This window comes from Chelon labrosus (genome assembly GCF_963514085.1).
Source record: "Chelon labrosus genome assembly, chromosome: 20".
In the NCBI taxonomy this organism is placed as follows: domain Eukaryota; kingdom Metazoa; phylum Chordata; class Actinopteri; order Mugiliformes; family Mugilidae; genus Chelon; species Chelon labrosus.
Window position 1 is genome coordinate 13,768,485 of NC_140353.1, and position 22,434 is coordinate 13,790,918.

General features: G+C 41.7%; 3 protein-coding genes across 4 annotated transcripts; 1 reads left to right on the forward strand and 2 right to left on the reverse strand.

Annotated features, from left to right (window-relative positions):
• Positions 1-729: 729 nt before the first annotated feature.
• ngb (neuroglobin) lies at positions 730-5,852 on the reverse strand. 2 transcript variants are annotated; one of them, XM_084568966.1, is made up of 5 exons: positions 4,404-5,852; positions 4,080-4,236; positions 3,520-3,628; positions 3,285-3,404; positions 730-3,162 (listed from the first exon to the last, which is right to left on the reverse strand). In XM_084568966.1, exons 2-5 carry the CDS (start codon positions 4,175-4,177, stop codon positions 3,010-3,012), a joined length of 480 nt encoding a protein of 159 aa, XP_084425092.1. In that variant the 5' UTR covers positions 4,178-4,236; positions 4,404-5,852; the 3' UTR covers positions 730-3,009. The 2 variants fall into 2 exon arrangements, with proteins under 2 accessions (XP_084425092.1, XP_084425091.1); XM_084568965.1 differs by having other exon boundaries at positions 4,080-5,852.
• Positions 5,853-5,972: 120 nt separating this feature from the next.
• Positions 5,973-13,092, reverse strand: fam161b (FAM161 centrosomal protein B). Its single transcript, XM_084568964.1, has 9 exons — positions 12,994-13,092; positions 11,365-11,600; positions 10,785-11,287; positions 9,734-10,086; positions 7,712-7,830; positions 7,419-7,586; positions 7,212-7,311; positions 6,979-7,133; positions 5,973-6,731 (listed from the first exon to the last, which is right to left on the reverse strand). The coding sequence occupies exons 2-9, from the start codon at positions 11,577-11,579 to the stop codon at positions 6,650-6,652; spliced, it is 1,695 nt and encodes a 564-aa protein (XP_084425090.1). The 5' UTR covers positions 11,580-11,600; positions 12,994-13,092; the 3' UTR covers positions 5,973-6,649.
• A 177-nt stretch (positions 13,093-13,269) lies between these two features.
• On the forward strand, positions 13,270-22,360 carry coq6 (coenzyme Q6 monooxygenase). Its single transcript, XM_084569311.1, has 12 exons — positions 13,270-13,634; positions 13,888-14,022; positions 16,000-16,058; positions 17,872-17,998; positions 19,200-19,330; positions 19,409-19,516; positions 19,770-19,832; positions 19,940-20,047; positions 20,699-20,901; positions 21,055-21,170; positions 21,518-21,684; positions 22,241-22,360. Exons 1-12 carry the CDS (start codon positions 13,433-13,435, stop codon positions 22,268-22,270), a joined length of 1,449 nt encoding a protein of 482 aa, XP_084425437.1. The 5' UTR covers positions 13,270-13,432; the 3' UTR covers positions 22,271-22,360.
• Positions 22,361-22,434: the final 74 nt, after the last annotated feature.

Below are 22,434 nucleotides of genomic sequence, written 5' to 3' on the forward strand. Positions count from 1 at the left end.
ACAGTTGCCATGACAACGTTCAATACCCCTTCATTCCAAAACACATTGCAGACTTTCTAAAAATAATGTTGTCTTTTTTTTTCCACAGACTCCTCTCCAGACGACCGCGTACACTACAAGGTAAGATTGAAGGACTAATAGGAATTGATTAATAAATTACCACAAGGGAAATAAACATGTGCTGTGTTTTTGTCAGCAGGTTATTGAATTTAGTTGCCATTTAACCATTGGTTGGGGGGCAGGGGAGCTGGGAGAAGGTCAAATCGGAGCGTCCATGAAGCCCAGTAACTGCATACACTCAGCCTCAGTGTTGTTGTGTAGGCTGAAGGGCGACGTGGAGCAAGAAGCCGACATAAATCCAGCAGACTCTCAGTGGGACAGAGGGAGTGAGGATACTGTTGCCAGTGCAGAGACAGATTAAGGTCATGTCAGCTCCTTCTACGACAGCCGAACAGACAGCCAGCTCATGGATGTGACTTTTTACAGTGATACAGCCAAATTGTATACGAGGGAGAAAAGAGGGAAAAGAGCCTTGTGTGTTAAGATCATAACTGCCCTCCCTTGTGCCGTTGCTGTCACTTACAGGACACACAAACGGGCACAAACACATGCAAACGGAGGAAATTTGGAGGAAAATGAGAACAGTCCACGCTGCAAAGAACACAACTGTCTGTCAAGAATCCGGTGAAGTCCTGATGTGACATTGTGCAGTTGCATGAGTAAGTGGGCTGATGCGCCTGAAGTCGCCCTCGTCTCTGTAGCCAAGGGCGATGAGCCATTCGATGCTTGGATCTTATGTAACGCTTGGGGATGGGCTGTCAGTGGGAAGGAAATCAGGCATCGTGTGATTGATTTCAAAACCGTCGCGTTGCAGCCACAATCAGTCTGCGACAAACAATCTAGGAGGAAAACACTCTGACCTCGTTTAGCCGTAAAATATCCACAGATCACTTTATTGACTCTCAAGTAAGCACATAACATGTTTGTTTTGTTTTGTTTTTTTTCCCCCTTAAAGTGAAGGATGGAATCCGGTTTACAAAGAGAGCGTGCTCGTATTAACTCGATGTGCGTTTTTTGGTGTTGAAGGATAACTAGGTGAAGTCATCGCTGTTCGATAGCAGCTGATAGTGATGAGGTAGACAGTGACACAGCCAGTATATACACATCTGGATGTTAAAAAGAAAACACGCCAGCTGTCAGTCATGCCGGCTAAAAATACTTACAGTTAGGTAATTAAAAACAGAGACATGGAGAACAACAACCTGCATAGGGCTGTGCATCAATACTAAGAAAAGAATCACTATAAATACGCCACCTACACAGTCAGTTAACAAACATTACACCTGTGGGCTGGAAAGTACACACTGAACACACTATGTCGGGGTAAAACACTTCAATAGAAACCCTGCCTTTGTACTTTTCTATAAGAATTGCTCATTTAGAAGTTGTATTTGTAATAGAGAAAATGTTGATTGAATAAAACCCAACTGCAGGGATATTTTCTTGTACTGAATCCATTAACCGAAATAAGATAAACTATAAAAGACATCTGAGAAAAAAAAAAACAACAAAAAAAAAACAATAGACATTGCTCTTTCACTACACATACAAATCAGAATATAAAAATAAACTTTATAAATATAAACTTAGACTAAAGCGATAATAACCACATATCAGCAGCTTGGATTTACAGTTGTATGGTGTTATTATCTAATACTTGGCGCACTGTTGCTAAGTTACTTGGCATTATGGCCATGAATGTAAATAACAACTGACGATGATACATACAGTGTTATGGCAGCAGTAATAATTCACACACACACATTGGACAGAGTCAGCAGCACACAGTATTTCAGTAGTTTTGTGTTAATAAATTAGAAGGATAATCAGTTTTACTTTGTTTCAGGAGAAATTCTCACTCCCAGCTTCCTCACAGAAGCTCAGCGTTGGAGAAACACTGTGATTATCTTCACCTCTAAAGCTGAGGTAATACTACGTTTGTAGCCACAATAACGCAGATAATAAGCATTACTAAGATAAGCAACTACGATACAATAAAACTACTTTACACTAACAATAACTGGAAACTGATAGCCAAGGAACAAAGATGTTATAATTCCTCCAAGATGCCCTTCGCTTTCAAACTCTAAAGGTCACGTAACAGTCTATTATGTAGAGTTTAACAGTCATCAGAAGCCAACTGAAATACTCACAACCTCGACTGAGGACAGAATCACACAGTAAGGTGCGCGTGGACGCCTTAACAGTCATAGAAGAAAGCTATCAGAGAGTATAACAGTTCTTGTCAGTATCTACCAAATATAATTTAGAAATGTGTTTATCTACAGTAGCTCAAAGTCACTCACAAAAAAGATGTAATGTTGCGTAATATCATTTAAAAAAAAAAAAAATAAAAAAAAAAATCCCCACACATTATTGGTTCTGTTTAGAATTTCTTCTGTGAAACCACATTGCCTTGTCCCACAGGTTTTGTTAAGCATCACTGTGTTCCAGTTAAATAGAGAGCTGCCCTTGCTGGCCACAGTAACCATCACAGTTTGAGTAGTGTGTGATGCCTAAATATAATACCTAGTGTTTCACAAGTGTGCAACTCTTTTAAGATACATCACAAAGACCACTACAGTCACTGGTTTCATTTGAGCAGACATATCAAAGCCATTATATACAAAGAGACTCAACAGTTATTCTCACTCTCAGAGGCGTTCAGAGTAAAGGTCCAGACTTAGATGAACCAAAGCAGGCTGGGTTTGATTCTCACAGCTGTACAGCAGCGTTGTCTGGTAGCTAAACAGCCACAGCAAAAGAAATAAACTCTGCGATTGGTCTGTCCGGTTGAAATGTGTAACTACACCATACACTCGCTACGCTATGCGACCCCACTCACAGAGCAAATGTACAGCAGCTAAAGCCACAATGCTGCGAGTTACACAACCTTATTCCATGGCAACCATGTTGATGATCTGACAGCAACTGCTCCCACTGTGCGTCTCAGTCGGCCTTGTCCTCGCCGTTCTTGGCCCACCCTCGGCTCATTGCCGCTACCACGATGGTGTACATGTTGAGCCAGGCTTGGCGCAGCGGTGCGGTGTAGGCCTGGCCCAGACTGCACTGCAGCATGTAGAGAAGGGACTCACCCACCAACTGCCAGAGTCAAAACAAACAAGCACACAAACACATTAAAGAAAAAAGAAAAATATTTTTCACAGTTCATTCACTTGTGAAATTGCATTCTGAGAGTTGTACTATGGGATGTTTGGTCCTACAGCAAAAGACTGTGTGTGAACTCCCACTGCCTGATGCTTCCTCCCAAGGTTGAGCAGAAAGTCCTCCAAGGAGTGAAGGTCATCCAGGTGGCTGACCGCTGCATCGATCACGAGCATCACCTGTGATCGCAGGCACGGATACATGCGAAAACAGAAACAGAGAGGGTTTCAGAACTGTGCACAAGTTTTGAATGTTTGTGTACTTGCAGCGGTCACTGTGGTGAACGCAGCTCACCTTGGTGACATGTTCCAGAAACTCTGGGCTGGAGAGGCAGTCTTGCGTGGAACCACAGTTTGTGCTGTAGCGAAACAGACTGAGGAGCGCAGGATCCAGCTCAAACAGTCTACCACAGACAAACAGCAGACTATTCTATAGGCGTATACACACGGCGCGGGCTCAAATGGGCACACAGACACAGAATCAATCTACAAATCATACATCTACAAATCTCCCCTGCTAGTGTCTGATTTAGCAGCAGCTGTCTCAGAGTAAATTGTGGATTATTGCAGTCTGTCGCCAAGCAACAAGTCAAGCCTCCGGTCCCTGCACGGTGAAAGTGTGCAGCGAGCGATCTAGCTCGACTCTCTCTGCACACCTGTGTTACATATTCTAACATCACAGCTATTAAGTAGCGTAGCAACAAAAAAAAAAACAGCAACATCCTATAACTTTTGTTTAAAGTGCAATTTAAAAAAATCATGTTAATAGAGAGAAAATAACTATCTTTAATACTTCTTCTTAGCTGCTTTGCTAAGATATTCCATCTAAATCATAGATAGCGTGTAGGATCTTACCTGGAAAACATGACGACACCATGAGGAACTTTGTTCTTGCCTAGGCTCTCCCAGCTGCCTCGTATCAGCTCCTTGTCTTTCCCTGACAGCTTCTCCATCCTCCCTCAGGCGGGCAAGCACGGGACAAGTTCTTCTGGGGGGGAAACACAAAACTCCTCTACAGGACAACAAGGCTCAGTTTGAGGAAAGCCATAACATTTGGGTGAATCCACAGACACAACTTCCGGCAACCCACCTGGAAAACAAAGTGGAGCATCAAGTGAGCACAGCTGATTTGTTAAGGTGCGAGACGGAAAGAGAGAGGGACACACAATCATACTGTACCTTTTTGAGGTCAGTCTTCTCTCTGAACTTCTCCTGGTGCAGCCGGGCTGTGTCTGCCTCTACGTGTGTTTGTGTGTGTGTGTACAGGCAGAAGCCTTGCCTGACTCTGGTGCACTTGTTCTCTCTTTCCCGCGGCCCACGGTGCAGTCAGGAAGACAAGTTCTGCCACGCTCTTATCTGTCACACTGGCTGCTATCTCTCTCCCCTTCCCGTTTGTCTCTTGATATGCTCTCTCTCCAGCACTGGGGATATTATTCATGCCACTGAAGGAGAAAAAGAGGGATCTCTCTCTTCTGCTCCAGAGAGGCTGCAGCGAGCCACAGCTCCTCCTGCAGGTGAACCGACGACTAAAGCACGCGGAGGCTTCCACACGGAAACATAACATTCTTAAACAAAACTTGGCCACTGGAGTTTTATAATCAGGCGAATGCAAATAAGCAAGAAATCAAGATGAACAACAAAATAACTAGAGAACACAAGATAAGACTTTTAGGGTGCAATTTTCGGTTTGAGGCAGGTGAAATCCATCTGAGGCCTGTTGTCATCTATTCTAGGATGTGTCCTAAGCTTGCCAACATTTGCAACCCATGCATTTACAAAATTAAATGTGTGGGAATTTTAATATCGTACAGTGGCTAGAATAATAAGAGACCTGAACGCACCACCTTGGTGAAATTATATTGTTCATGTGCTAAGCAGAGCCACTCCTCAAACAGCGTGATCATAACATTCAGTGGCCAGGCGTGCAGCCTCTCATTAATCTAAATGAGATGTGTTTGTTCCCTTTTTTCAGCCTCCACACACATTTGAGGCTGCAGTTTGTTTAAATAGATGTCACCGGCGCCTGCTCCAGCGCGCATTTCTCGGATGCGGATTCCCACTCAGAGATTACCTAACAGGTTGGGAGAGATTGGTTTTGTTTTGAGCTGTGCATCAGGGAATCAGAGGTGCACAGCTTTCTCCTGAGGGACTACAAGGCAGAGTGGGGAGGGATACACGGTTCCCATGACAACCCCACAGGATGGAGCCCTTGAAGCTTTGTCATGTGATGTTTGAGATTTCAAAGACAGGATTATTTACTACATCTTTTAGCGCTACGTGACAATATTCGAGAATTTAGTTTCTTTTTAATGGTGGAAAATTCATCGTGTAATTATTTAAATACCCAAACAGTCATGACACGTGTGCTCGCAGTCCCTTTTGAATGCCATTCTCTGCAGAGATGTACACCAGTCTGACGGCTATATTATAACTGCATGCAACATTTTCCTCCAAGTCTACTGTAAATTTTGCATTTCAAACTATTTTATTATATAATGACTCCACAAGCATGACACACTGGCCTATAAAAGGAACCCATATGGTATGTTCTGATCTCCCAATTTAAATGTTTGATTATGTTTATATACATATTTAGACGCGTGGTTTCTAAGTAAAACCGATCTCTCAAATTCCTGGAAGTCAGCTGTCAAAGCACAAGAGCACAGCGGAGGCCTGTGTACAAGAGTATTTGATGTGGATCTGTAGGCCTGGAGCAGACCAATGAGATGGTCTGTGTGAATGCAGATGCACAGCGAGGATTGTTTATTTAGGTGGCAGTGTGGTTACAGATATAACTGGGAACTTTAAACATCCAAACATCTAAGAAAAGTACATGTCAGACACTCTGTGCTCTTACAGGACCTGTTCAATTAAGAGTGTGTGCTTTTTTTAAGCAAATACAACTGTGATCGTAGATACAACATCTGAAATATTATCCGTTCCATATGGATATGAAGACTCTTGATTTAGCAGCGCAAATTGATGCTACAGACAAAGTGGTCCCAACTGGTGTTCTCATTTTGTTTTTGAACTGTTTATTCTGGGAACCACGTGTTCATCATCCTCTAAATTACAGTCTTCAAGTCCCTCAGCAAAATTGTTGTAAAACCAAAAGCTTTTTTATTTTCTATATATACATGCAGTATATATTCATAAATACTGCATGTGTGTGTGCGTGTGTCGCCTATAAAATATTCATCACTCATAAACATGTACTCATCTATAAACTTTTATCTTCTTCCAGTTGTAATCCCTAACATTGTAAAGTCCAGATGTTTTGCAATTTTGTAATTTATGGCTGTACATCTTAAACTATCAAACGTTTTGTGTGGATAGTTAGCCGTGACATGAATCATTTTTTGAGGACAGTGTTGTTTTCTAGTGGAGAGGCCACAAAAAACTCAGTGCCGCCTGAACCTTTTTGATCATGGCATTTCTTCCCCTTTGGACTTCACGCTGTTCTCTTCCACATCTTCAATTTTCTTCCCGTCGTCCACATTTTCTTCCCTAAATCAGACATGTTGGGTTAGAAAATGGCTATATTGTAATTACATCAAACTTTTACTTGGCTGCAGTATTTGTCTTTTTTCTTCACTAAAGGCTGCAGGAAAAGCTCAGAAAATTATGTAATGTAATATGAGCAAACCACATGAAGTCCTTGGCTCTCCAGCACCACTGCTATTCATAATTTTACCGGACACAGTGGTATTATGCAATGGATGAACAAAACTTGCTATATTCTCACGCTGTGTACCTGCTATGAATGTAATTTTCAGTGCTGTGGTCACTCAGGTCTGTATCTTCCTCTGAGCAGAGTGCTTCTCCTCTTTCTTCAACAAACTGCTCCTTTAATCCGGCCTTCTTGAGCTTGCTTCTGTATGTCTGTTCTGCACGAGCCTTTGCATTTCTCTGCCAGTAAAAAAAAATTTAAGTTATGCTGCTGGTGGTGAATGTCATCTTACAGTGCCTAAGATTCATGTCACGTACCTGTTTCACCTGTTCAAACAAATAAGGGCGTTCACTAACTCTGGCCTTCATGTCACGTAGTTCTCTCATGTACTCTCTCATTCTTTTTTGATCAGCCTCCCTACATTTAAGAGAAGATTATAGTTTCACTGTGTGGTGGTTGTTGTGATGTGAGTTGCAAAGGTTGCAAAATTGCAGAACAAACAGCCTCAGTTGACCAGAACTCACCGATGATGCTGTAGTTTTTCATTATACACTTCTTTCAAGCTGCTGTGTGGGTCCAGCAGCTTTGCATGGATGGCTACTGTCTTCTTCATGGCTTGAGATCGCAACTGGTAGCTCCTCAACCAGTCTGCACTCTCTTGATTCTTACTATCCCTCATCTCCATTGACTTCCTGTAAAGGATAAAAAAAAAAAACAACAGTCTACGTGTCACATGATTTAACCATTTAGAGAGTAGAAATGAAGGAAAAATTTACTGTCTACAGTTCAAAAGTCATGCTAAAATAATCCACCTCACCTGATAGCAGTACAGCGCTTCCTCACAGCGTCTGTGATGTATGTGGGGAGAGTATCATTGGACATACAGGTTAAGGCTCCAAGTGATTTGCTTCTACTGAGGTTACTTATTTTTGGTGCCTGTAGATGAAAATGGAAAAGAAATCATAAACATCTCACATATTTGATGTCTTAAATCAAAGCTAAATATAAAGTTTTTATCATATATTTTCATCAATGTTTTCATTAGGAATTTTAAAACTTATGGAAACTGATGGAAAGTGATTTTACACGTCAATATCTGGCCTCAGATTGACAAAAAAAGTATTCTTAATAGTATCTTTGAGTTGAAAAACCATTTCACAATGGATGACTCATGTGACACCAGGGGTGTAAACAAATGTTTTATCCAGTGAAATGCTTTCTTGAATATTTAAGTGCTGGTTAGGCCATTCGAACTCACCAGTCAGAGCCGACTAACCTTTTTGGGGCGGAAACATGTGAAATAAGTGGAAACAAGTAGTAGCCATGTCATGGGGACAGTATATATTTATATTTATTCAGTAAAAATATGCTATATATTTCTTATTTTATTACTTTTAATAAATTACTGTTACAACAATCACTACCAACATTTACAAAAAGGGACAAAAGTAATTAATTATTAATAGGACTAGACATAAGATACGGATAGATGTAGGAATAATTTGAGCTTACTCAAATCTTTACTTTGATCTAAGAAATCAGACAGTATATGTCTAAGGTTCAGAATATTTTTAGCAATTAAAAGCTTTCCTCTCTTCAGCCAAATGTAGCAGGATATGACTTTAGTTAAGTCGGAAGAATCTGCCCCAAAATATCTGACAAGTTTCTTAAAACAGAAATCTGGCAATTTTATAATTATGGGCGTATGAGTCCCACAACACATGAAAGGAAGACAGGAAGAAAATTTCACTGATCACAAAGTTCACTCTGACATTTTGGATTAGAGTAAATTACTGTTATTATTACCTACTTTCTTTTTTACTCTTTAATGCTCTCATGAGAATCATCCACCCAGACAAATTTTATGAAGACATATAGGGATGTTCCTGTGAAATAATCCCACATAAAAGATTTTGCAGAGGGGTGGAAAGTGAACAAGCATTACAGTATATGGTTGTAGGTCATACACTGCAGAAATGGGGCTCCAGTGGAACTGTGTAAATCACGACTGGGAGAAAGTTTGAAATATGACAGTTTAAGTGTGAGGTTTTTTCCTTCTTTGAAGATGGGCTGCTGCACATATTTTAAATAACATTTCAGTTCCACAACTGAGAGAAATGGTCTGACTGGCCTTGAAAAAGTAACATTTAAGGCTTACAAGAACTTCAACCGTACAATAAATCTCAATGAATCTGTTGTCATAAAACATAGACACAAAAAGGAAAGTAAACTGCGACCTTGTCAAATTACATTGTCACATTTTATGTGACAAAATAATACTTTTGATTGTTGAGAGACCACAGGAATATGTAGAGTTGGCAAAAACTACACAGTATCATCTGTTTTTGTTAAGTCTCTGCGGATAAAATAATTACTCATGAAATATTTTTTAAACAAGACATAAGGAAAACCAGTGTTTGACAATCCTCCTTAAAAAAGATGGGCATTGACCTGATAAAATGGTGTGTGGATATGTCTCCAACCATCCATCCATGAAACCATCTAGGCTTAATGCGTTGGAGCCTGAAAGTTATCTTATTTAGTTCTTGTAAAAACACTGGCTCTTTAAGACGGGCATTATCTTTTACATGTATTGTAAAGGATAACATCAATAAATTAGAACTGTATTTAATTTAATATTAATTAAGGGAAGTTATTAGTCCTGCCTACAACCATTACTGCTTCTAACTAAATGTGATAAACGAAATGCAAATTAAATGGTCATTAATTGATCATTAGCTTATAATGTGGAAAATAACTAAAATCTAAATAAAATTAAATTAACTTATTACATCAAAATCTATTAAACCATTCTAGAAACTTGAAGAAAATGTTTTACCTGTGATTTTTCCGGTATCATCCTACTTTGCCTCACAGGGAGAGCAGATGTCCTTAGTGAGAAGGGCTGACACTTTGTCACATCTGTGCTCTGCGTTTTCTTTGGTGTGTCCGTCTGTAAGGCCTTGTGCAGCGTGCTGAAGTCCGGGACCTGATGGATGATCCTTGGCTGGAAGCTCGGCTTCTCGTCCAGGAATCCCAGCTTTTGTTTCCTGGTGCGCTCAGCAGTACGAAGTTTTGGGCTGCCGGTCCTAGTGGGATTCTCCTGATGTATTGTCATCTGAGTGTGTACTTTCCTGTACCCCGCCTCTGGCTTGACATAAGCTGAAATAGGCTCCAGCCCCCGAAGACGCTCTGGAGGATAAGCGGTTAGGGACAATGGATGATGGAGAGAAGGTAGAAGCTACAGTCACATTGGTGTGTTAAATGTATTAGAGGGACCGTACACATGCATCTAATGTGACACTACATCAGTCAGGTGTGCAGCTGAAACTATTGAATCTTGTCTTTCACTTAAACGCTCAATTCAACACATATTCAGATTAATTTCTGTCTGGCAGCTGTTAATCAACTAAATTATTCAGTTATAACTAATAATAGCACTGCTGTTGCTGTGAAGCATATGCTTCTCAAACTAATCTAAATGCATCTGGTACAATTAATGTTTTCCCATAAATAAATGTAAATTCAGACATGACCATATTACACTATACTACTGTTATACTAACATTAGAAACAACAGAAAAAATACAAAACATTGTCTAATGTTTATGTGAAACTTTCACTCATAGAATATGCTTACTATCAGGGATAAATATGAAAGGTTGGGAAATGACGACCAAAGAAGCACAAAATATATGTAAATCCTTTTCTTCAGTCTTTAAACTTTTCTCGTAATATCCAGCAGAGTTGTATCTATTCTGTTCTCGTTTTAGAAACCCCTCTTTGGTTGAACTGATCACAGCCTACTGACATAAGCAACATTTGTTTGTCACATTTATTTAAACAGTTGTTTAAAAAAATGGTCAGCGTGGCCAGAAAAGGAAACCCACCTTTCAGCTCAGTGTCCGGTGAGTCTTTTATGTTTTTGTGAGGCGATTTTTTAACAGAGGCGACATCGGTTTTCTGATCATGTGAGACTTGGTTTAACATTGCTATCAGCTTCTCCCTTTTCTCCTTCTCTCTTTTCTGGAAGCTGAAAGGCTTTTGTATGGAGAGCAATAGTTGCCTCCTCTGCTCATGGCCCTGCTTCCTCTCCTTCTCTCTCAGCTCCACCATCTCCTGGTAGATGGGCTGGACAACATGGCTGGGGACAGGAAGAGCGCAGAACTTCTTCTGACACTCAGCTTTGGCCTCCTCCTCTTTGCACTGCTGCGTTGTTTTAGATAGAGCTAACCGCTCGCACTGTTGAGCACTGACAGATCGATGCTTCCAGTTCGCTGGAGATACCCCAGCTGGAGAAGATGAGTTAGGCCTCTCTGACTGTTTGGGACTGACGTAAGCTTTGTCTGAGGTCAGGGCAGATGTAGAGGTAGATCTCCTCATTCCCACACATCTGTAAAACAGCAAAACTATTTATAACAGGTCAGTCATGATTAGAACTAGACATTAGAGTCAGTTGAGGAAACTCACTTTGTCGGATCATTATCTTTTTTATCACCAGAGTTTCTGTCTGTATCTGTTGACAGAAGAGAGTTCTGTTGAATCCTCTTCTCCAGCTCCTCTGTCTGTCTTCTCTCTGTCTCCAGCAGCTGTTTCGTGAGGGCCTCGCTCAGAGCCTTGAGGTGCTGCTGGAGGACCAGCTCTGATTTTAGTCCATCTTCCAGCAAGGTCTCCAGTTTTGACATATTTCTCTGACCTATAAAACACTATAAAATTAAAATTAAGAAGCAAAATGAAAGAAAATCAAATCAAAGTACTAGAAATGTGTTTATTCCTGTAAAAAAAATAAATCATTTTGATAATTAATTCCTAAAATGTTTTATAAACATTAAGATGTAATCTGTGACCAAAATATTACACAAACTATCTTACCAAATAGTATGGAGAGAAAATATATCCACTTTTTTTTTTTTTTTTACAGTAAATTAACATAATTAAATCTGTACTTTTTCTTAACCATGAATCATATTTTAAAAATAGAGCTGAATTTATTCGTCAACTGATTGATTAGACTGCTGACAAAAACTTTATTTATCGTCATTATGTAATGTTCTAAGCAAAATAAGTAAAAAATAAAAGTATATCAGTGGATCCTGAATATGTATATACACTCCAGTTCATAAAGTACACTAGTGAAAACAAAACTATGTACGAAGGGTAGTAATTCAACCGTATGATCATTTTGGGGGATTTATGACGCTGTTTTATTGTTTTGAATTAAACACAAAAGTGTTTCTTAGACTGACAAGTGTGATTTAGACTAGACCATTGATTAAAACGAGGTTGCCAGACTAATAGAAACATGTACAACACAACACAGTTCAATAGTGCTACAAACCAGAGCCTCCAAAATGAAAAAAACTGTTTAATCAACAGCTCTCTTGGTTATTGTAAACAAATGCTGAATACCATAACCTTTATGAAGCAAAGACTTAGTGCAGGACTGTTATATTAGAATGCATTTGTCTTTACTAGTGTACCTAATGAACTGGCAAGTGAGTGTATTTTGGCGTTTTTTTAGTTGTTTAACTAGTTTTCTTACTATTTGAGACTTTAATGGAGATTTTTCAGTGCTATCATATATTTCATTTCAAGAAAATAAGTGAACAATTACTGCTTGTTTCAGCTGAAACCACAAATCAAGCGGATTTGCCGGTTTCCCCATTATCTTTTATCATCAGCTGAATATATTTGTTGATATAACAATCAATGGGAAGAAGTCCTGTTGGTCTATTTTTGTCACTCATTTCAACAGTAATTGTAAAAGATGAATACGTTTAGTGATTATTCAGTAATGGTGAAGAACTTCAAGGTTATTATGAAAATTTTACACCATCAACAGATCAACACATCAACTCAGAGAGACTCCACCTCCAGTGTGTAAACTGGTTACTATGGCAACTTCGTCCCGGCGATCTCGACGGTAGCTCATTTCGATTTGGTAGCATGTTTTTAGCGTTAGCTCAGCTAAGTTTCGATACGCATTTACTTTTATCGTTAAGACACAAACTTTATTTTAATTTTCCGCCGTTTAAACACTATTAATAATCACACAGAGCCGATAAAATCATCCAACTTTAAAAGAAATAAGCTGCCAACCTGGGAATAGGCGGGTTTTAGGAAGTATTTCTCATTGTCGAAGCGTCCATCAAACTCGTAACATGTACAAATTAATGTTTCGTATTGACACAAAGTTGTTCGTATCACATCCGAAGCGAGGCAAGTGTCTTTTGCTGTTTCTCAGTCGCCAGTTTTCGGTTGCACAAGCACAGTTTGTGGACAGACGCAGCAGCGGCAGCCGCGGGTAGAACGTCTCCTCTGATTGGCCGTGAAACCGGAAGTACTTCCTCTGGAGCGGTTGTCAACACAACATGGCTGGATTATAGAAGGGACACAGCTGCACGTATTAGGACACATTCAAGGGGAAACGTCCGTCTGTCTTGTAGCTGTATGAAAGTATTGCGGGTCCGAAGCAGGACTGTTTTCTTCATTACGACGCGGCACGTGTCTCATGTGAAGATAGACTGAAGAGGGAATAATGCACAAAATCATAAAGGCGCCGCTGGCCTTTAGCGGATTTAGCCGGTGTTTTATTACAGAAAAGCATATATCTACTGTAAAAATCATCAGGCGGGGTTTGGTATGTGCAGACCAAGGGGGCGATCCGGGGAAGAATGAGGTTTATGATGTGATTATATCGGGGGGAGGGATGGTTGGATCCACAATGGCTTGTTCTCTAGGTGAGTTCTGCTCTGGTGTGTTACTCAGATATTAACCTGTCCAAAACAGGATTAGTTTTGGACACGTGGTTTCTTATTTTCTCAAACTTCTTCATCTGTGTGAAATCTCTAAAATCTACTGAAAAATGCTCTCAGATGTGATGCCATGGGCATAATATCCATGGCATCACGTATAATATAACAAGGTATTTAGCAGTGATGCTTAATCGCACATATGTGGGTCACTTTTGTTTTTTTGCAATATTTAATAAAGGTATGGATCCCAACTTGGAGGGAAAGAAGATTCTTCTGCTTGAGGCTGGCAACAAGAAAGTAATGGACCGGGTCCCAAACACCTACAGCACCAGAGTCAGCTCAATCAGCTCAGGCTCAGCCACCCTCCTCAGTGGTACAGTATACACCCTGACACACAGAATCAGTCTCATCAAATGGTTTATAACAAGCTGACTGCTAAATGTCTCCACGCGGTAAGCCAGGGATCAGACTCTTCCCAGGCACCCGGGATTAGCAGTGATCATATCTGACCTCAATTGCTCCTCATGCAATAGGTCACCCAGTGTTTTTTGTAATGCAGTTTTCTTTCTTGTGAATTTTACCACAACCCAAACTGCACTTAAGTATCTCTCCCAGGGCCTCTCAGTGAGAGAATTACAGCGATTGTCTGAGGCAAGCCTTTTGAAGCAGCTGGGATTAAAACTGGTAGCATGCGTACTGTTGAAGTGCTGCTTTCAACAAACCGCTACAGTCTGCATGCACATCAAGCAAGTCAGCTTAGCATTAGTCTGATCCGGTAAAATAAAACAAAACCGATCAGTCCAGAGCGGCACAGTGGTTTGGTGGTTAGCACTGATGCCTTCGCAGCAAGACTGGGGAACTTTCTTTGTGGAGTTTGCATGTTCTCCCTGTGTCTGCGTGGGTTTTCTCCGGGTACTCCGGATTCTAAATTGGCCATAGGTGTGAGTGTGAATGGTTGTTTGTCTCTCTGAGTTAGCCCTGTTGGTGACCTGTCCAGGTCAAATTAATGAATGATACGGAAAATTAATGAATGAGCAGTCCAGTCAGATGCAGTTTATTCAGTTTTCCAATTGGCAGGCGGCTAAGCTAGCTAGCTCAAGTGTAGGTGTGGGTTGACGCCAAACCACAGCAAAGCAGTGCACATTTTATCGTACATGTAATGTTCACATATTATGACAATACACAGGCCAGAAACTTGACTTCTGCGGGCCAGATACAGTATTTGCAGTGGACAAGTGTGAAGGGGTAACTTGGCCAATGTAATTACTCTCCTTTGACACCTGTGCAAAAAAGTAAATTGTGCACTCTCCTGCCATTTTATTAGGTACACAAAAAGAATTCAGTCTAAAATAACAGTCCTGCACTAAATCTTAACTTCATGAAGGTCTGTGTATTCAGCATTTGATGTTTTGTCTCAGTTTGGAGGCTGTGATTTGTAGTGCTGTGGAATTGTATTGTGTTGCACCGACACATGTCTCTATTATTTTGATAACCCCATTTTAGTCGGTGGGCTAGGCTAAATAACAGAAACGTGTGGGTTTTATTCAGTACAGCGCCACAAACTACATTCTCCAAAATGATCACACAGTTGAATTGCCACCTGTCCGACGCTGTGTCAACATTAACTGAACGTTATAACAGTCATGAAGGGAGATTTAGTTCAGGACTGTTATTTTAGATTGCATTTGTTTTCACTACTGTACCTAATGAAGTTGCAAGTGAGTGTATATTCTCTTTTTAATAACGTCAAATATGGTCAGAGTAGATCTTGCGCTCCATCACCTAGCACAGTGTTTAGAGATTAGTGATTTTTATAATCTCATTACTTCAGTCTGGTTTACCTCAAGTTCTTTTTAATGGGTGGGCTTTAACTAAGGGTATTAGTTGGGTATTGGCCCTAGTGCTGCCAAGATTCTTAGACTCTCCTGCTCTTCATTAGGGCTGTATATTGGCAAGAAATTCATCACAATACTGGGGTTCTGCTTCAGTATTTTAGCATTTATCCTGATACTGAAAGCAAGGGGATCCATTACAGCTTTGTAACACAATTTTAGGAAAACTGTCATAGCATAAAAAGTCTAAACTTGGCACATTTCTGTGCTATCTGAGTAAAGGAAGTAACATTTGCTTTTAGTGGCAGAAAAAAAACAAGGACAATACAGTGTTTTTGAGACTCGATTCAATATCGCAAAGCAAAATTGTGACACTCAAGTGTATCAGTATTTACTTACAACCCTACTCTACACATTATTCATTCAATTTTTGAGTTAAATTCATGTTTTGACCTGCAGATCACGATTAGGATTAGCTGTTGCATTGACGCTAATTGTTTTACAATGTCCACACACAGGTATCGGAGCATGGGAGCACATCACAAATATGAGATGCAAACCCTATAAAAAGATGCAGGTAAGTGGATCTTCAGCTCATTATTAAGCTGCTTTTCTTTTTTTAACTCTGCAACATACGGTCACGGCCTCGGTCATGGTCACTATCATGTGTCATTCCAAGATGAAAATAACTGGAGCCCTGTGTAACACAGCGTATTCCCAAAAATCATTCTGTTACACAATGCAAGTTTTTCCTCATATGTACTCCAGACTTTCTAATTTACTGGCCTACTGTATGTATTTCTGTCATCCATCCATCATGGCACCGTGCAATTTGTGGAGAGAAAAATCTGTGACACTCAGCTTCTACTCAGTCATTCAGCTTAATGAACAAGCAACACAATACTGCATCATATAATCATGTATATGGTATGTAATTGTTCGCATTAAAATGGCGAACGGCGGTTTCGTGTAACATGCATTTTGTTCATTCCTTTGCGCAATTTATGTCTTTGCAGTAGCGCTGCGCAATCTGTGGCACACGAAATGCCAAAGAACACAAGGTATATTTAAAAAGAAAGCCTTCGCCCGGCGCATTCAGAGCACTGCTCGGCTCTTCTGCCCCTTCTAGTTTTTATTTATTAAAGCCATGTTTTCTATGAAGAATAAATCATTTTGATGTTTTCTAATTGGTACTCGTTTCCCCCATCTTCTAATTACGAAGATTCATGTGAACAAGGGGAAGAAGATGAAAGATTAAGGGGGTGGTTGTTTGCTGCAAAGTGAACCCGCTTTACGGCTGTGGGTGCAGGCTCCATCCCGCTTGTAAGATGTGGTCTGTGCGTACCAAACACTTGACCGCAGGGTTTCTCTCTGGGCCTAAGATGTCATCATGCAGTGCCTTACAGTGATTATGGTAGTGTACCTCTCCCATTATACCTTCACTCTGCTACCACTGTTTTGGCTTGTTTGCCTTCTGCATCCTAGTCGTATACATCTCAGCCATAGCGGCGGAAAGTGCTGTATGTGCTGCGCGTCGGCTCTAAATAGCATTCTTTCCATGCAATAAAAGACATTTCCACCTTAAATGTCCACCAGGCTCTGAGGGTTTTAGATTTGAACCAGAAGGCAAGCAGAGTTTTTGTTATTTTTCCCACATTTTTCTCTAGAAAGTTGCAAGGAAGCATATTGTTTAAATGTTGCACAGAAGGTGGTAACTCATTCTAACCCAGAGCTGCATCATTTCATCCCGCATTAAACGAAGCCAAAACAATTTTTGGGCTGGTCTCAGTAAATCATTCTTCCCAACCACTTATCACAAGTCGCAAACCCACTGCCATTAGTGGTTTTCTGTGGGGTATATCCCCCTACTTTATGGCAAGTTGGAAAAAAGCGGTGCAGCAGCACATTACTGCAGAATGATGGGTTCTGTCACCATAGTTACAAGCCAGGAGAGAATTAACCTTGTACAAACACTTTCTCCCCCTCGCGCTTAACTCGGACGGTGCTTTCAAGGTTGGAATTACAGTAGCCTAAAACGACAGCTCAGCCAGCCGCTTCTGGTTGCGGACAAATATTGACTCCCCCTGTAATGTTCACAAACATGTCATTTGTTATTTGCGTTTCCCAGAAAATGTTTGACAAAATCCACATCACACAGTGCGATTCGGTCCTCCGCCTCACAGAGCTGCATTAGGCTGTCGTCCATCCAGAAGCGGGGTGTTGGTGACCCTCGGGGGTTTGATGTATGCAGGCCTTACCAACCTCCAGCAGCAACTTTGATGTGTTCAGCTCAATAAAGCAACACTTCTCTGCCCGGCTATATATAGGGCAAAGGGGGTGCTTTTAAGGATAGAGTTGTAGACCGCAGGCATAATGAGTCTCTCATTTAGGTTTGGGATGCCTGCTCAGATGCCCTGATCACGTTCGATAAGGAGAACCTGGAGGACGAGATGGCGTACATTGTGGAGAACGACATCGTCGTGGCTGCGCTCACCAAACAGCTGGACACTCTGCCTGGTAAGCACGGAGTGTATGATTAAAACACAGAGTCCCACACAGTAGCCTGATTTCTGTTCCATCTGCCTAATGGGCTCAGAGTCTGGCAGCTAATGCCACCATTTTTATTCCATCCTGTCCCCAGGTTTTGTTTATTTGTACTCTCGCCCTGTGACTGTTTTTAAGGACAAGCTCTTGGAGCCATCCGTGTTTTTCCTGTAATTTCAATCAAAACCTCACATTTTGGAAACTGCAGCTCCCCGGCACCCTCAGAGAACACGTGAAATGGTCCAGTGACCTATTTAAATCTGCCATGTGCTCCCAGGCTTTGCCACCTCTTAAGACACTAAATCGCTGACAGAGAGTGTAGTGCCGTATTGGCGTTGACATTAGACCAACTTTTGTGAGGTTCGCAAATAAAATCGAGCGCTGCTACGTGCATGACAGTTAAAGTGGCATATTTATAAACAGTTTTTAACATTTTGCCCCAAACAGCGGATGTGTGGTCACGGCACGTTTTATTTTATTTTTTGTTTTGCCTCACGTGCCTCCCGCTTGTCCGCTTTTCTCTCTCCTCTCATTTTGGCCGTGGTGTTGTTATGCTCAAGACGCAGTACATGAAAAGCATCCTCCTCGCCAGCTGTTTTCAATGGAACTCCGCTCTCCAATCACCGAAAACCCATATTTGACATTGCAGGAACCCGTAGCCGTTTTGTGGATGCGTCCCGCTCCAGCTGAGCGCGAGCCAGCATTAGCTCAGCATCCTTTCATGTTTGGGATGACCCGCTGTTGATATTTTAGGAAGAGGGGCAGCTTTTAGTGCAAAATCTTACAAGCTGGCATCATGTGCAAAGCATGGAGTGGCGTGCTTGTAGATAAACACTATTAGTCTGCGCAGCGCGGCGGGCCAAGACCATTAAGAAGACTGTCAAATGTGAACTCTAGCAGCCACTATACGCCAGCGAGGAAAACCAGTAGTGTTTTATGAGGTGGTTTATAGATATTCCACTGTTTTGGCTGCAGGGAAACAATGCTTTCAAAAAGGAAAAAGTAGCAAAGTGCTGATTTAGTTGGATGATACATTCTCAGGACCAAGATTGATCCCTTTGTTGTGAGAAAGTCACACTAGCTATTGTTTTATTTTAAGGCTGTTTTATTTTCTTTCTTTTTGATGCTTTTATACAATAGTCACCAGTTTTTATGTCCTTATTTTTTTCCTCAGAAAACGTGCAAGTTAAATACAGGTCCAAGGTGGTGAAGTATAAATGGCCAATGCCACACCAGGCTGCAGACTCCGTGCCGTGGGTGCAGGTGACACTCGCTAACGGGGAGACCCTACAAACCAAGCTGCTGGTCAGTTTACAAGCTGCAGATGTTCATTTAGACCCTTTGCTTTTTTGCTTTTTCACGATCTTCTCGTCTTTATCCAAGATTGGTGCAGACGGACCCAACTCGATGGTGAGGCGGGAATTAGGGATACCCACAGTCAAGTGGAACTACGACCAGTCAGCTGTGGTTGCGGTGCTGCACCTATCAGAGGTGAGTTTTCCCCACATTTTATTATGGTGTCTACATTTATACATTTATAATTCACAGACTTGGTTATTTAACCTAGCTTTATTGTCAGTTACTTTGTGAATTTACTGTTTTTTACAATGATAATCACATCTGTCCGCCTGCACAGAGAAATGCACCCGCCTAGAAGCGCCCTGTATAATATTGTTTTCATGCGCGTGACAGTTACACAACACCCCAGAGTAAAATATTAAATACAGCTTAATTTATGTGACAGCCCACGGAGAACAATGTCGCATGGCAGAGGTTCCTCCCAACAGGACCCATTGCAATGTTACCGGTAATATATCTTCATCATTCTCGCAGTAGTATCATTTTCCTGCAAAATACCCACTCGACACAGAAATATTTGATAAACCTACGCCGATCCCTCTCTCTGCACCTCAGCTGTCGGACACCGAGAGCTCCCTGGTGTGGTCCACCAGCCACCGGCTCGCAGAGGAGCTGCTGGAGCTGGACGAGGAGAGCTTCGTCGACGCCATCAACTCTGCCTTCGTAAGTCTCGCCGGGACCGTTAAACTGCTGATGTTGTATTTACAGTCAGCCTCCACATCTGTCAGTGAGGTGTTGCAACATTTCTGTATTTGTGTGCTGTTTGTGGCTGGGCCTCCCCGTAGACTTCTCGTGTGCTGAGCTGTTTTCAGTGACTCACACAAACAGTATATTGTTTTGCCCAGACTATACACAATACTAATAGTCCACTGCAGAAATCATATTCCTGTCTATTTTTTATGTTTTGGAGAAACTTCTTTTTCCCAAGCTGGCTATTTTTACTGGGCCTGCTGATGGATGGGGTCACCACGGTTGAGTCACGTTTGGTTTCAGGCCTGGTTTGCTAATTAAACCTGTGGTCTCCCAGTGTCGACCATTACTGCATGGAATGTTTTTCAAACAGAGCTAATTCAACTGCATAGCCTGGCCGGCATCTTCTTTTAATTAGCCCAGCTCCCGGTACCCTGCCAAACCAGTTAGTTGGAGAGGGGGGAGAAAAAAAGCACTCTCACTGGCTCTGAGTTTTTGTCTTTGCTCCTATGTCAGTTAATTTCTTTGTCCACTCACAAGCACAGTGTCTGTTTTCTCTCTCTTCTGGCCATTTTTCTTCTTCTGTGAATGCGTCTCCCTGGCTGTCTGTGCACTCACGGACAGTGGAGTAATGAGAACCAGTCAGAGCTAATTGAGACGGCTGGCTCAGTGTTCCGCAGCGCCCTGTCCGCCATCATGCCGTCTGCAGGTTCACCTCGACAGCTTCCTCCAAGTGTTGCAGGCATCGGCCCGAAGACCCGTGTCATGTTCCCACTGGGTATGGGTCATGCATCAGAGTACGTCCGGCACAGAGTTGCACTCATTGGGTAAGATGGTCATACTGAAAGCAATTAACTTTGTAAGTGAAGATGCTGACCGCCTTGTCAAGTGGGCATTCAGCTAATCTCCTGCATCAAATGTAAGGGAATGTCACTTTGCACACTGTATAACTTGTGTGAGCAATGTGTTTGTGTGTGCAGGGATGCAGCCCATCGTGTCCATCCTCTGGCGGGTCAAGGTGCCAACCTGGGATTTGGAGACGTGGCTTGCCTCACGCAGCTCCTGAGCCAGTCGGCCTTTAACGGGAAAGACCTTGGTCAGTGAGACAAAAACAGACAAAAAATGCTGCAACTATAGCACAGCGGTTTCCTCTAAGCGCTTTTCCATTGCGCCCGCTCAAATGCACTTTGTTGATCTGAACTATAAAAAGCATCAGCTTTTCCGGCAACATTTATTTGATGTTTTTTCTGGACTTTCTGCCAGGAACTGTATGTAAGTTGCTTTTCATTAAAAAAAAAAAGAGTCCTGTTTATGTTTTACTCTATTAAATGTTAATATAGAACCAGTGTAGTCACTTAATGAAGAAAACATATGACAGACACGCACAGGCTTAAACTGTTTTCTCACTTTTTAACCTCCAGTGTTTGTTTTTTGTTCGTGCAGGAGCAATACAGCACCTGTTAGAATACGAAACTGAGCGCCAGCGACACAACCTGCCCATGATGGCTGCAGTCGACCTCATGAAACGACTTTACTCCACTAACGCTGCCCCTGTGGTTCTCCTACGCACCTTCGGTCTGCAGGCCACCAACATGCTCCCAGCTCTAAAAGTAAGCTCCCTCTCTTCTAGCTGCTCATCTGGGCGAACCTGACCATCCCTCAGATAACATCAACCACCTGTCAAACCTAAGCGCCGCCTCCGCCGTTACCCCACCCTCCACCCTCTTTTCTGATTACACGGAGCTTGACTTTAGCGGTGTCTATAATTTTAAGGCTTCTGAACCTACTACTAGGGCATCTAAGTTTAGCCCCAAATTTAGTGTTACCAAAAGTGTGTGGGTGGGGTGCATGGTTGGTCCCGGGGCAGCGGACAGTGGTGTTGGCTTGTGTTTTCACACCCCTTTTATTACCGACCACTCATGTGAAATGGCTTTATTCCCTACTAAGTGATTCAGACCAACACAACTGTAACTGGTTGTAAAGGCATTTCACTATGGAGGCACAGAGTTAAAAGTGACATTTTCTCCATATTAAATGCCGCGAGTAAACTGGTTTTACGGGTCTCGTGTAGAAGTTTGCAGTGCCACTCAGTTATAACAGGCTTTTCGTAAGAATGATTCAAAGGTTACAGAGCATTTGAGCTCATGTCTCTTTTTCTCTTTGCAGGAGCAGATCATGGCATTTGCAAGCAAGTGATGCATCCGTCGTGCAGTCGTCATTAGAAATCGACTGTGAGCTTTGACGGCTGTAAAAATTGTGAATGTAAAAAATAAAAATATAGATTTATTTTACTCTTCTACTGATTCATGTTTTCGTGTGTGACATAGGTGGGAGAAATCAAACAAATATGCAGCACAAAT

What these genes read in the sequence shown, in the direction of transcription:
- coq6 (XM_084569311.1), top strand. Translation starts at nt 13,433, where the DNA reads ATGCACAAAATCATAAAGGCGCCGCTGGCCTTTAGCGGATTTAGCCGG. An exon ending in ACGCCATCAACTCTGCCTTC is followed by an intron (nt 20,048 to 20,698) that starts GTAAGTCTCGCC and finishes ACTCACGGACAG; the next exon opens with TGGAGTAATGAGAACCAGTC. An exon ending in CTTTAACGGGAAAGACCTTG is followed by an intron (nt 21,171 to 21,517) that starts GTCAGTGAGACA and finishes TTGTTCGTGCAG; the next exon opens with GAGCAATACAGCACCTGTTA.
- fam161b (XM_084568964.1), bottom strand. Translation starts at nt 11,579, where the DNA reads ATGTCAAAACTGGAGACCTTGCTGGAAGATGGACTAAAATCAGAGCTG. An exon ending in AAAGATAATGATCCGACAAA is followed by an intron (nt 11,288 to 11,364) that starts GTGAGTTTCCTC and finishes GCTGTTTTACAG; the next exon opens with ATGTGTGGGAATGAGGAGAT. An exon ending in TGTTTGAACAGGTGAAACAG is followed by an intron (nt 7,134 to 7,211) that starts GTACGTGACATG and finishes TTTTACTGGCAG; the next exon opens with AGAAATGCAAAGGCTCGTGC.
- ngb (XM_084568966.1), bottom strand. Translation starts at nt 4,177, where the DNA reads ATGGAGAAGCTGTCAGGGAAAGACAAGGAGCTGATACGAGGCAGCTGG. An exon ending in GGTGTCGTCATGTTTTCCAG is followed by an intron (nt 3,629 to 4,079) that starts GTAAGATCCTAC and finishes TGTCTGTGGTAG; the next exon opens with ACTGTTTGAGCTGGATCCTG. An exon ending in TTCACACACAGTCTTTTGCT is followed by an intron (nt 3,163 to 3,284) that starts GTAGGACCAAAC and finishes TGACTCTGGCAG; the next exon opens with TTGGTGGGTGAGTCCCTTCT.